Source organism: Salvelinus namaycush, chromosome 14 (assembly GCF_016432855.1).
Source record: "Salvelinus namaycush isolate Seneca chromosome 14, SaNama_1.0, whole genome shotgun sequence".
Taxonomy (NCBI): Eukaryota; Metazoa; Chordata; class Actinopteri; order Salmoniformes; family Salmonidae; genus Salvelinus; species Salvelinus namaycush.
Window position 1 is genome coordinate 18969380 of NC_052320.1, and position 12725 is coordinate 18982104.

Genomic DNA, 12725 nt, shown 5'->3' on the forward strand with positions numbered 1-12725 from the left:
AATCATTGTTCTTCCTCTGTCAACCATGGTTACCTGCAAGGAAACACGTGCCGTCATCATTGCTTTGCACAAAAAGGGCTCCACAGGTAAGGATATTGCTGCCAGTAAGATTGCAACTAAATCAACCATTTATCAGATCATCAAGAACTTCAAGGAGAGCGGTTCAATTGTTGTGAAGAAGGCTTCAGGGCGCCCAAGAAAGTCCAGCAAGTGCCAGGATCGTCTCAAAGTTTATTCAGCTGCGGGATCGGGGCACCACCAGTACAGAGCTTGCTCAGGAATGTCAGCAGGCAGGTGTGAGTGCATCTGCACGCACAGTGAGGCGAAGACTTTTGGAGGATGGCCTGGTGTCAAGAAGGGCAGCAAAGAAGACACTTATCTCCAGGAAAAACATCAGGGACAGACTGATATTCTGCAAACGGTACAGGGATTGGAATGCTGAGGACTGGGGTAAAGTAATTTTCTCTGATGAATCCCCTTTCCGATTGTTTGGGGCATCCGGAAAAAAAATCTTGTCCGGAGAAGACAAGGTGAGCGCTACCATCAGTCCTGTGTCATGCCAACAGTAACGCATCCTGAGACCATTCATGTGTGGGGTTGCTTCTCAGCCAAGGGAGTGGGCTCACTCACAATTTTGCCTAAGAACACAGCCATGAATAAAGAATGGTGCCAACACATCCTCCGAGAGCAACTTCTCCCAACCATCCAGGGACAGTTTGGTGACGAACAATGCCTTTTCCAGCCTGATGGAGCACCTTGCCATAAAGCAAAAGTGATAACTAAGTGGCTCGGGGAACAAAACATCGATATTTTGGGTCCAAGGCCAGGAAACTCCCCAGACCTTAATCCCATTGAGAACTTGTGGTCAATCCTCAAGAGGCGGGTGGACAAACAAAAACCCACAAATTCTGACAAACTCCAAGCATTGATTATGCAAGAATGGGCTGCCATCAGTCAGGATGTGGCCCAGAAGTTAATTGACAGCATGCCAGGGCGGATTGCAGAGGTCTTGAAAAAGGGTCAACACTTCAAATATTGACTCTTTGCATCAACTTCATGTAATTGTCAATAAAAGCCTTTGACACTTATGAAATGTTTGTTATACTTCAGTATTCCATAATTACATCTGACAAAAATATCTAGACACTGAAGCAGCAACCTTTGTGGAAATTAATATTTGTGTCATTCTCAAAACTTTTGGCCAGGACTGTATATTTAAATACCAAATACTTTGAGACTTTCACGTATTATAAAAAAAAACATTGCTTGACATGTCTATTTTCACCACGTAACCGCTACAGTGAAGAAGTTTTCAAATCTAACATTTTCAGCTTCTGCCATAGGCAAAGCACCGAAAGCAGAATTACAACTCCTTACCTGGGCCATATCGCAGTCTGCCGCTGTGGTTCCTCTCCCCCCGAACGATTGTGTGCGAATACTTTGTTAGGAAGATTTTCCCCGGGAACTTCAAAGTCATGGTTAGTTTCACCAAATATTTGCCACAATGCCATTCAATGTCTGGTGTATTTTCAAATTCACCGTCCACCGCTCTACACGTAGATTTCGTCGGGAAACGTGCGCTTTGATTAAAGAAAATACGGACACAGCCTTGGCAAACAAGCTGGACAGGTAAAACTAGTGGGCAACATGAAACATGCATATCTCTGACTGAGCTTGGCTGGCTGACTGACTGGTTTCTTGCAATCAGTGCAACAGATAACGCGTTCCATCTCGTCTAGTTTGTAAATAGCGGCAGCCAATCAACAATGTGTGATGGCAGGGTTTACAATTTAGAACGCGCCCTCAGATTCCACGACTACTGCAGTAGTGAGCCAATGCTTCAACTGGTGACATACTATTCATCCATTCTATGCCGAAATTGCACATTCACAATAAATAAATGAACCTGAGCAGCAAGGCTACACAATGCAGGAAACAATGCTCTTAATGGATTGTCATACATTACCTACTGTATAAGGCCGTATTTCAATAAAACTGTCACTCAAAATAATTGTTTATTTCCATATCTGCAAATATTACCTCAAAAACGTCCAATAATAAGAGGGGAGTTATCTGTAGTCTCTATGATCACATTGTCTTACAGTACAATAAAAAGTTGTATGAAATGAAGACTGGACATTTAGCAGCAGGTACAAAATAAACAAATATTTAAACTCCCACATAACATAAACAAGGCATGAGTGCTTCTGTAATGACCTTAACCAATTCAACATTACATTACATGCATCTGGGCAGTAAATGTAAAAATTCTAACTGGTAACTAACTCTTAATAGCAAACTGGTCATGTGTACCTAACTTCTCTCTACTCCCGTAGGAGAGAAATAAGTACAGCCCTTCTACTGTGAAAGGTCAAGGTTTCCACCATCTACAACGTTTCAATCCTCAACAAAACAAACAAACAATACAAGGCTGAGTTACATGTGTCTTTCAAAGACAGAAGGGAATGTAAACTCAGCCAACCATTTAAAAGAAACCCGTATTTCCATGTAAGCAATAATTTCATCCAGCAGTAGACAGGTTAATACCAGATTACCGGTTATAACCTATCAAAGTACAGTAGATAAAAGGCTGGGTAACAGTTTCCAATTAATCCAAACCCTTTATCTAGAAAAAGTGGCGTATAGCCTATTCCTCTCTTTCCTTTACACATGAGCCTAATTTAGTCTTAAACTCTACCTTATATGTATAAAATCATAACTCCCAAACTCAGCGTGGCAACCCAGTGACTTAAAAACAAATAAAACAAAATGATACTCAGAACTCACCATGATACTCAAGTAAAAGTGAATAATACTTATTTTTCAGGTAATCAAATATAAACCAGCAATTTAAATTTGTCTTTCAAAATGTCTATAAATGTGGGTACTCTGTTGAATGTTTATATCATCATAGCAGTTGTCACTTTTTAAAATACAGCCATATACTGTTTGCACAATCAATTAAGTCCTTTCATATATTCAACATGAAAAAAGTATTTATATTGGTATATAATATATGTTATTATTACGTTATCATCCAGTCGACTGCTTATAAATAGGAGAAAGGAAGTGTGGTAGTCCATGTCCCTGCTCGTTCATTTCACTTGGGATCCTCAATAGTGCCTTTGCTGAGGTCTGTCATTTTGGGGTATTTGACTTTCTTCTGGTCCAGCTCGTTCTGAGCCCATAACAGCAGCTTGAGTAGCTTGGCTAGTTTGGGTGTTGACTCCCTGTTCTCATAGTCCAGCACAGCCTGGTTCACCTCACTCCACACCTGAAGAGCATTGAGAAAGGAAAGAAAGGTGTTTAAATTACAGGAATACAGTCACACATAGAACACCCCCAAAAAGAGACCCTTTTACTCATGCACATTAAGGCTCTTTCTTTACATTAGTAAAAATATGTGTAGTAAGAGCTGACTCTTCAACATCAGATTTGCATCTTATCTGTTTACAGTATCTTTACATTAACCTTGGATGTGGTATGGCCAAAGCCACATTCCTGCCTCATGTGTGTTCCTGCCTTGTCTTTACACTATACCACTCAGAGGGGGGTATTTGGTGTACACGTGTCCCACACTACCTGTGGAGGTGGCTTGGGAAAGAGCGATTTGATGCTAGATCCGTCTCTTTACCATACAAAAATACAGTGCCCTCTGTAATTATCGGGATAGCGTTTTCTTTTTGTTCCTTCTTCTTTAGGCTCAATACTTTAAAAAGTTGGATTAAAAATCAAACAACGACTATGAAGTGCAGACTGTCAGTGTTAATTTGAGCATATTTTCATCCATATTGGGTGAACCGTTTAGAAATTACAGCACTTGTTGTACATAGTGCCCCCATTTTAGGGGAGGAAAAGTATTGGGACAAATTCACTTACATGTGTATTAAAGAAGTAAACAGTTTAGTATTTGGTCCCATATTCATAGCACACAATGACTACATCAAGCTTGTGACTCTACACATTTGTTGGATGCATTTGCTGTTTATTTTTGGTTGTGTTTCAGATTATTTTGTGCCCAATAGAAATTAATGGTAAATAATGAATTGTGCATTTTGGAGTCACCTTTATTGTAAATAAGAATAGAATGTTTCGAAACACTTCTACATTAATGTGGATGCTACCATGATTACGGATAATCCTGAATGAATCAACAGCCTTGGTTTCTCAAATTGGAGGGCCTGTTGTCCAGACCTCTGGCAGTCTCTATGGGGGTGCCACAGGGTTCAACCTCAGGCCGACTCTTTTCTCTGTATACATCAATAATGTCGCTCTTGCTGCTGGTGATTCTCTGATCCACCTCTAGGCTGACGACACCATTCTGTATACTTCTGGTCCTTCTTTGGACACTGTGTTAACAAACCTCCAGATGAGCTTCAGTGCCATACAACTCTCCTTCCGTGGCCTCCAACTGCTCTTAAACATAAGTACAACTAAATGCATGCTCTTCAACCGATCGCTGCCCACACCTGCCCGCACGTCCAGCATCACTATTCTGGACGGTTCTGACTTAGAATATGTGGACAACTACAAATACCTAGGTGTCTTGTTAGACTGTAAACTCTCCTTCCAGACTCACAGTAAGCATCTCCAATCCAAAATTAAATCTAGAACTGGCTTCCTATTTCGCAAACAAAGCAGCCTTCACTCATGCTGCCAAAAAATACCCTCGTAAAACTGACTATCCTACCGATCCTTGACTTTGGCGATGTCATTTACAAAATAGCCTCCAACACTCTACTCAGCAAATTGGATGCAGTCTATCACAGTGCCATCCGTTTTGTCACCAAAGCCCCATATACTACCCACCACTGCGACATGTATGCTCTCGTTGGCTGGCCCTTGCTTCATATTCGTCGCCAAACCCACTGGCTCCAGGTCATCTATAAGTCTTTGCTAGGTAAAGCCCCGCCTTATCTCAGCTCACTGGTCACCATAGCAGCACCCATCCGTAGCACGTGCTCCAGCAGGTATATTTCACTGGTCACCCCCAAAGCCAATTCCTCCTTCGGCCGCCATTCCTTCCAGTTCTCTGCTGCCAATGACTGTTCGTTCTGAACAGCAAAAATCACTGAAGCTGGAGACTCATATCTCCCTCACTAGCTTTAAGCACCAGCTGTCAGAGCAGCTCACAGATCACTGCACCTGTACATAGCTCATCTGTAAATAGCCCATCCAACTACCCCATTCCCATACTGTTATTTATTTTGCTCCTTTGCACCCCAGTATCTCTACTTGCACACTCATCTTCTGCACATCTATCACTCCAGTGTTTAATTTCTATATTGTAATTATTTCGCCACTATGGCCTATATATTGCCTTACCTCCGTTGTCCTGCCTCATTTGCACACATTGTATATAGACTTTTTCTATTGTATTATTGACTGTATGTTTGTTTATTCCATGTGTAACTCTGTGTTGTTGTTTGTGTCGCACTGCTTTGCTTTATCTTGGCCAGGTCGCAGTTGTAAATGAGAACTTGTTCTCAACTAGCCTACCTGGTTAAATAAAGGTGAGAAAAAAAGAAAAAAAAAGATTAATGATGAGTGAGAGAAAGTTAGACACACAAATATCATACCCCCCCAAAAATAGAAACATATTCTATTCTTATTACAATAAAAGTGACTCCAAAATGCACAATACATTATTATTTACCATTCATTTCTATTGGGCACAAAACAAACAGCAAATGGATCCACCAAATTTCAGTCACAAGCTTGATGTAGTTATTGCGTGCTATGAATATGGGACCAAATACTTAACTTTTTTTACTACTTTAATACACATAAGTGAATTTTCCCCAATACTTTTCCTCCCCTAAAATGGGGGAACTATGTACAACAAGTGCTGTAATTTCTAAACAGTTCACCCGATATGGATGAAAATACACTCAAAATAAAGCTGATAGTCTGCACTTTAATCTCATAGTCATTGTTTGATTTTTGGAGTAGAGCCAAAAGAAGAAAAAATGCACTCTCTTAATAATTACGGAGGGCACTGTATGTGTCGTGGATCTAGTATGCGTCGTCAAGCTAATGTAGTGTAAAGAGGCTATAGTTAAGCAATAAGGCACGAAGGGGCGTGGTATATGGCCAATATACCATGGCTGTGGGCTGTTCTTAAGCACGACGCAACGCGGAGTGCCCGGATACAGCCCTTAGCCGTGGTATATTGGTCATATACCACAAACCCCTGAGGTGCCTTATTGCTATTATAAACTTGTTACCAACGTAATTAGAAATGTTTTGTCATACCAGTGGTATACGGTCTCATATACCACAGCTGTCAGCCAATCAGAATTCAGGGTTCGAATCACCCAGTATATAATAGCCTAATAAACAATTATACAGATGATAGGCCACACACACAGACACACCTTCTGTCGCTGCATCATGTTAAGCAGGTCTCCAAAGGGCGACTCTTCCGGGTTGTCGAAGGCAAGAAGAGCCAGCGTCCTCTCCATCTCTGTCAGGCACTCACGGCTCTCCTCCCCCTGCTCTGCCAGCTGTGTCTGGGCAAACTCCAACGCAGACTCTGTCTCCTGCAGCCTGATTAACTCAATCAAGTGCTGTTGCTACAAAGAGGAAAAGGGGAAGGAGGGAAGAAATGGAGAGGGACTTTTTATGTTGACTGAGAACATATTGTCATTTACAGCAATGACCTGGGGAATAGTTACAGGGGAGAGGAGGGGGGATGAATGAGCCAATTGGAAGCTGGGGATGATTAGGTGGTATGAGGGTCAGATTGGGAATTTCAGCCAGAACACTGGGGTTAACACCTGTACTCTTACAATAAGTGCCATGGGATCTTTAGTAGAGGTCGACCGATTAATCGGAATGGCCGATTAATTAGGGCCGATTTCAAGTTTTCGTAACAATCGGAAATCGGTAATTTTGGACGCCGATTTTTTTATATTTTATTTTACACCTTTATTTAACTAGGCAAGTCAGTTTAAGAACACATTCTTATTTTCAATGACGGCCTAGGAACGGTGGGTTAACTGCCTTGTTCAGGGGCAGAACGACAGATTTTTACCTTGTCAGCTCAGGGATTCAATCTTGCAACCTTACGGTTAACTAGTCCAACACTCTAACCACCTGCCTCATGAGGAGCCCGCCTGTTACGCGAATGCAGTAAGAAGCCAAGGTAATTTGCTAGCTAGCATTAACCTTATCTTATAAAAAACAATCAATCAATCAATCATAATCACTAGTTATAACTACACATGGTTGATGATATTACTAGTTTATCTAGCGTGTCCTGCGTTGCATATAATCGATGCAGTGCGCATTCGCGAAAAAGGACTGTCGTTGCTAAAAACGTGTACCTAACCATAAACATCAATGCCTTTCTTAAAATCAATACACAGAAGTATATATTTTTAAACCTGCATATTTAGCTAAAAGAAATCCAGGTTAGCAGGCAATATTAACCAGGTGAAATTGTGTCACTTCTCTTGCGTTCATTGCACGCAGAGTCAGGGTATAGACAACAGTTTGGGCCGCCTGGCTCATTGCGAACTAATTTGCCAGAATTTTACGTAATTATGACATAACATTGAAGGTTGTGCAATGTAACAGGAATATTTAGACTTATGGATGCCACCCGTTAGATAAAATACGGAACGGTTCTGTATTTCACTGAAAGAATAAACGTTTTGTTTTCGAGATGATAGTTTCCGGATTCAACCATATTAATGACCTAAGGCTCGTATTTCTGTGTGTTATTATGTTATAATTAAGTCTATGATTTGATAGAGCAGTCTGACTGAGCGATGGTAGGCACCAGCAGGCTCGTAAGCATTCATTCAAACAGCACTTTCGTGCGTTTTGCCAGCAGCTCTTCGCAATGCTTGAAGCATTGCGCTGTTTATGACTTCAATCCTATCAACTCCCGAGATTAGGCTGGTGTAACCGATGTGAAATGGCTAGCTAGTTAGCGGGGTGCGCGCTAATAGCGTTTCAAACGTCACTCGCTCTGAGACTTGGAGTAGTTTTTCCCCGTGCTCTGCATGGGTAACGCTGCTTCGAGGGTGGCTGTTGTCGATGTGTTCCTGGTTCGAGCCCAGGTAGCGGCGAGGAGAGGGATGGAAGCTATACTGTTACACTGGCAATACTAAAGTGCCTATAAGAACAGCCAATAGTCAAAGGTATATGAAATACAAATCGTATAGAGAGAAATAGTCCTATAATTCCTATAATAACTACAACCTAAAACTTCTTACCTGGGAATAAAAGGAACCTGGGAATAAAAGGAACCACCAGCTTTCATATGTTCTCATGTTCTGAGCAAGGAACTTAAACGTTAGCTTTCTTACATGGCACATATTCCACTTTTACTTTCTTCTCCAACACTTTGTTTTTGCATTATTTAAACCAAATTGAACATGTTTCATTATTTATTTGAGGCTAAATTGATTTTATTGATGTATTATATTAAGTTAAAATATGTGTTCATTCAGTATTGTTGTAATTGTCATTATTACAAATACATTTTAAAGAATCGGCCGATTAATCGGTATCGGCTTTTTTTGGTCCTCCAATAATCGGTATCGGTGTTGAAAAATCATAATCAGTCGACCTTTAATCTTTAGTGACCACAGAGAGTCAGGACACCTGTTTAACATCCCATATGAAAGACTGCACCCTACACAGGGTAATGTCCCCAATCACTGCCCTAGGGCATTAGGCTATTTTTTTAGACCAGAGGAAAGAGTGCCTCCTACTGGCCCTCCAACACCACTTCCAGCAGCATCTGGTCTCCCATCCAGGGACTGACCAGGACCAACACTGCTTAGCTTCAGAAGCAAGCCAGCAGTTGGATGCAGGGTGGTATGCTACTGGCAAACAAATTAAATATACGTTTTATCAAGTGTTTTGGTGTGGGCAATGGACATCCACAATAGATGTTGTTGTCTTGGACAAGCTCTGATCCTAAATCAATCCCCTGAGGGCATCTGTACCTGCAGGTGAAAGTACAGGTAGCGCTTGGTGTCAAGCAGCTCTGGGTGTAAGCTGTTGATGAGTGCGATGGCCTCCTGTATCTGTCCCTTCAGGATCAGCTCTCTAATCTTTATCCTCTCATCCAGAGAGTCCAGGTCCACACTGGGCTCGATCCCAGACTCCATCCGAAACTTCTCGGCTGCCTCTTTAAACCCCTCTGCACAAACACAGACAAGAGTGAGACCATCAAAATCACAAGAAAAATCAACCGGATAGATCAAGGAAAAATGTTGGATTCTGCTTCTGTAAGTAGAGACAAGCTGAAGATTCAGAACGGTTAACTGGGATAGAGCGGCTCAGATTGGAGGTTGTTTTAGCAGCAACTGACACAAAAGTGTGAATCGTGGAATACCTGTCACAAGGTAATTCATAATGAGCCGGTTCATGTCCGCCCTCTGTATGTGTACATTGTTCAGTTTGTCCATCCATTCATCTTTAGTAATATCTTCTGACTTTTCCGCGTAATTCATCATTGACATTGGGATCCTGCGAAGTTTGAATAAAAAAATGTGTTAGCTAGCAAGTAGTAATTGCACCGACATGTCGAGAGTGACTGTGGTCGAGGCTGAGGTAAATTTGGTTTTATATTCACACATTCAGACAATCATCAGACATTCGCTAAAAGCCATTTACAAATGTAAAAATCAATAACTAATTAACCATGTCACAGAATCATCAAACTAGATATGATTTATTCTATAAATGTCTAGCATACATTTACAACCTTTGTTTCGAGTAAAAATTCCAGTTTTGACTTGATAGAAATACAAAAAAATCTATCATATTCCATTTAAAACTGTATAAATCAATAACTAATTCACAGTTTGTCACAAAAATATCAAACTATGTATGATTTATTCTATAAATGTATACTTTACAACTTTTGTTTTAGGGAAAAATTCAAGTTTTGATTTGATATAGGGCATGTAGTCTGTCTAGAAGGAGTGTGGTCAAAGTTCTAACGAGTCTGTTATACACTATTAGAAGGGGCCTGACATAAAATTCTGCATCTTCAGTCATATTAAATTAAATTATAGAAAAAAACTACAGGATGAAGGGGTCAGGTCTGACTAACAAAGAAGACAGGTGGATGGATCAAGAGTACCAAGACAACCAAGAGGATCAACATGGACATTCCACAATGGAGATAAGGAAAACTTAGAGTGAACCATAACATACACTACCGTTCAAAAGTTTGTGGTCACTTAGAAATTTCCTTGTTTTTGAAAAGCAAATTTTTTTGTCCATTAAAATAACATCAAATTGATCAGAAATACAGTGTAGACATTGTTAATGTTGTAAATGACTATTGTAGCTGGAAACGGCAGATTTTTTATGGAATATCTACATAGGCGTACAGAGGACCATTATCAGCAACCATCACTCCTGTGTTCCAATGGCACATTGTGTTAGCTAATCCAAGTTTATAATTTTAAAAGGCTAATTGATCATTAGAAAACCCTTTTGTAATTATGTTAGTACAGCTGAAAACTGTTGTTCTGATTAAAGAAGCAATAAAACTGGCATTCTTTAGACTAGTTGAGTATCTGGAGCATCAGCATTTATTTGTGGGTTCGATTACAGGCTCAAAATGTCCAGAAACAAAGTACTTTCTTCTGAAACTCGTCAGTCTACTCTTGTTCTGAGAAATGAAGGCTATTCCATGCGTGAAATTGCCAAGAAACTGAAGATCTCGTGCAACGCTGTGTACTTCTCCCTTCACAGAACAGCGCAAACTGTCTCTAACCAGAATAGAAAGAGGAGCGGGAGGCCCAGGTGCACGACTGAGCAAGAGAACAAGTACATTTGACTGTCTAGTTTGAGAAACAGACGCCTCACAAGTCCTCAACTGGCAGCTTCATTAATTAGTACCCGCAAAACACCAGTCTCAATGACAACAGTGAAGAGGCGACTCCGGGATGCTGGCCTTCTAGGCAGAGTTGCAAAGAAAAAGCCATATCTCAGACTGGCCAATAAAAATAAAAGATTAAGATGGGTAAAAGAACACAGACACTTGACAGAGAGAGATGGCTTTTTCTTTGCAACTCTGCCTAGCATCCCGGAGTCACCTTTTCACTGTTGACGTTGAGACTGGTGTTTTGCGGGTACTATTTAATGAAGCTGCCAGTTGAGTGACCCCAAACTTTTGAACGGTAGTGTATGTTATGGTTCACTCTTAGTTTTCCTTATCTCCATTGTGGAATGTCCATGTTGATCCTCTTGGTTGTCTTGCTCCTCTTGATCCATCCACCTGTCTTCTTTGTTAGTAAGGCCTGACCCCTTCATCCTGTAGTTTTTTCCTGTAATCTAATTTAATGACTGAAGATGCAGAATTTCTAATAGGGTATAACAGACTCGTTAGAACTTTGACCACACGCCCTCTAGACGTACTACATGCCCTCTATCAAATCAAAACTGGAATTTTTACTCAAAACAAAGTTTTTTTAAAGTATGCTAGACATTTATAGAATAAATCATACATAGTTTGATGTTTCTGTGACAAATGGTGAATTAGTTATTGATTTATACAGTTTTAAATATAATTTTATAGATTTTATGTATTTATATCAAATCAAAACTGGAATTTCTCCTCAAAACAAAGGTTGTAAAAGTATGCTAGACATTTATAGAAAATATCATACTTTGCTTGATGATTCTGTCATAATCAGTGAAAACGTTATTGATTTATATAGCTTTAAATGGCATTTTATAGATGTTAATGTATTTCTGTCAAATCAGAACTGGAATGTTTATTCAAATCAAAGGTTGTAAAAGTATACTAGACATTTATAGAAAAAAATCATACCTAGTTTGATGATTCTGTGACAAACGGTGAATTACTTATTGATTTATACTTCTTTAAATTACATTTTATAGATTTTATGTATTTCTATCAAATCAAAACTGGAATTTTTCAACGACAAAAAAAGGTTGTAAAAGTATGCTATACATTTATAGAATAAATCATACCTAGTTTGATGTTTCTGTGACAAACGGTGAATTAGTTATTGATTTTTACATGTGTAACGTTAAATGGCTTATGATGAATGTCCGAATGTGTGAATATAAAACCAACTTTACCTCGGTGTGGTCGAGTGGTGTTAGAAGAACAAAACAACGTTTGCTATGTAGCTAACTAAATCCTTTAATTTCGAAAGGTTAGCTGGCTATTAACAATGATATCATATCTACCATTTTTGCGAGGAACAGAGCGAATATTCTGGTCTCACACACCAAAACATTTAGTCTGAAATTAGCTCGCTAACTATCGTTATTTGTTGTGTTGATACTAGCTAGATGGCTAGCTAACGTTAGCTTGTTGGTGCATCACCCACCAACATGTAATTTTAACATGAGCGAAGAGTACAATACGATACATAATAATATATATTATCGCTATCAAATATAGTAGTCAGCTTTATTGTTCAATTAAATATACCTGTAACAATCGACTACGGATGTGTAGTTGCTTCAAGCTCTCTCGCGTGAATCACGACAACTGAACGTGATTTGGGGAAACATAACTATGATTGGCCAGTGGAATGATGTCATGGTTACCAAGGAACAGTAGCAGTGATGGGGTCTGTTCAGAAGAGTTCAACGTTGCAAAAACTTTCAAATAGAAATGTATTTCGTGGAACAGATATTTTATGTCTTGTAGAATTGGGCTGCAAGGTTCTAAACGTTTCACCTCATTGTATATACCTATACCTAAAGTATGT

General features: G+C 39.8%; 1 protein-coding gene across 3 annotated transcripts; it reads right to left on the reverse strand.

Annotated features, from left to right (window-relative positions):
• Positions 1-1996: 1996 nt before the first annotated feature.
• On the reverse strand, positions 1997-12497 carry LOC120058880 (glucose-induced degradation protein 8-B homolog). Of its 3 annotated transcripts, none has more exons than XM_039007623.1 (5): positions 12196-12429; positions 9356-9489; positions 8964-9160; positions 6378-6575; positions 1997-3274 (listed from the first exon to the last, which is right to left on the reverse strand). In XM_039007623.1, exons 1-5 carry the CDS (start codon positions 12243-12245, stop codon positions 3101-3103), a joined length of 753 nt encoding a protein of 250 aa, XP_038863551.1. In that variant the 5' UTR covers positions 12246-12429; the 3' UTR covers positions 1997-3100. The 3 variants fall into 3 exon arrangements, with proteins under 3 accessions (XP_038863551.1, XP_038863552.1, XP_038863553.1); XM_039007624.1 differs by lacking the exon at positions 12196-12429 and adding an exon at positions 12443-12497 and having other exon boundaries at positions 3101-3274; XM_039007625.1 differs by lacking the exon at positions 12196-12429 and adding an exon at positions 12085-12187 and having other exon boundaries at positions 3101-3274.
• Positions 12498-12725: the final 228 nt, after the last annotated feature.

Excerpts from the sequence above, each read along its gene's own strand:
- LOC120058880 (XM_039007623.1), bottom strand. The coding sequence starts at position 12,245 with ATGTTTTGGTGTGTGAGACCAGAATATTCGCTCTGTTCCTCGCAAAAA. Across the intron at positions 9,490-12,195 it reads CTCTGTTCCTCGCAAAAATG|GATCCCAATGTCAATGATGA; the intron begins GTAGATATGATA and ends CAAACTTCGCAG. Across the intron at positions 3,275-6,377 it reads ACATGATGCAGCGACAGAAG|GTGTGGAGTGAGGTGAACCA; the intron begins GTGTGTCTGTGT and ends AATGCTCTTCAG.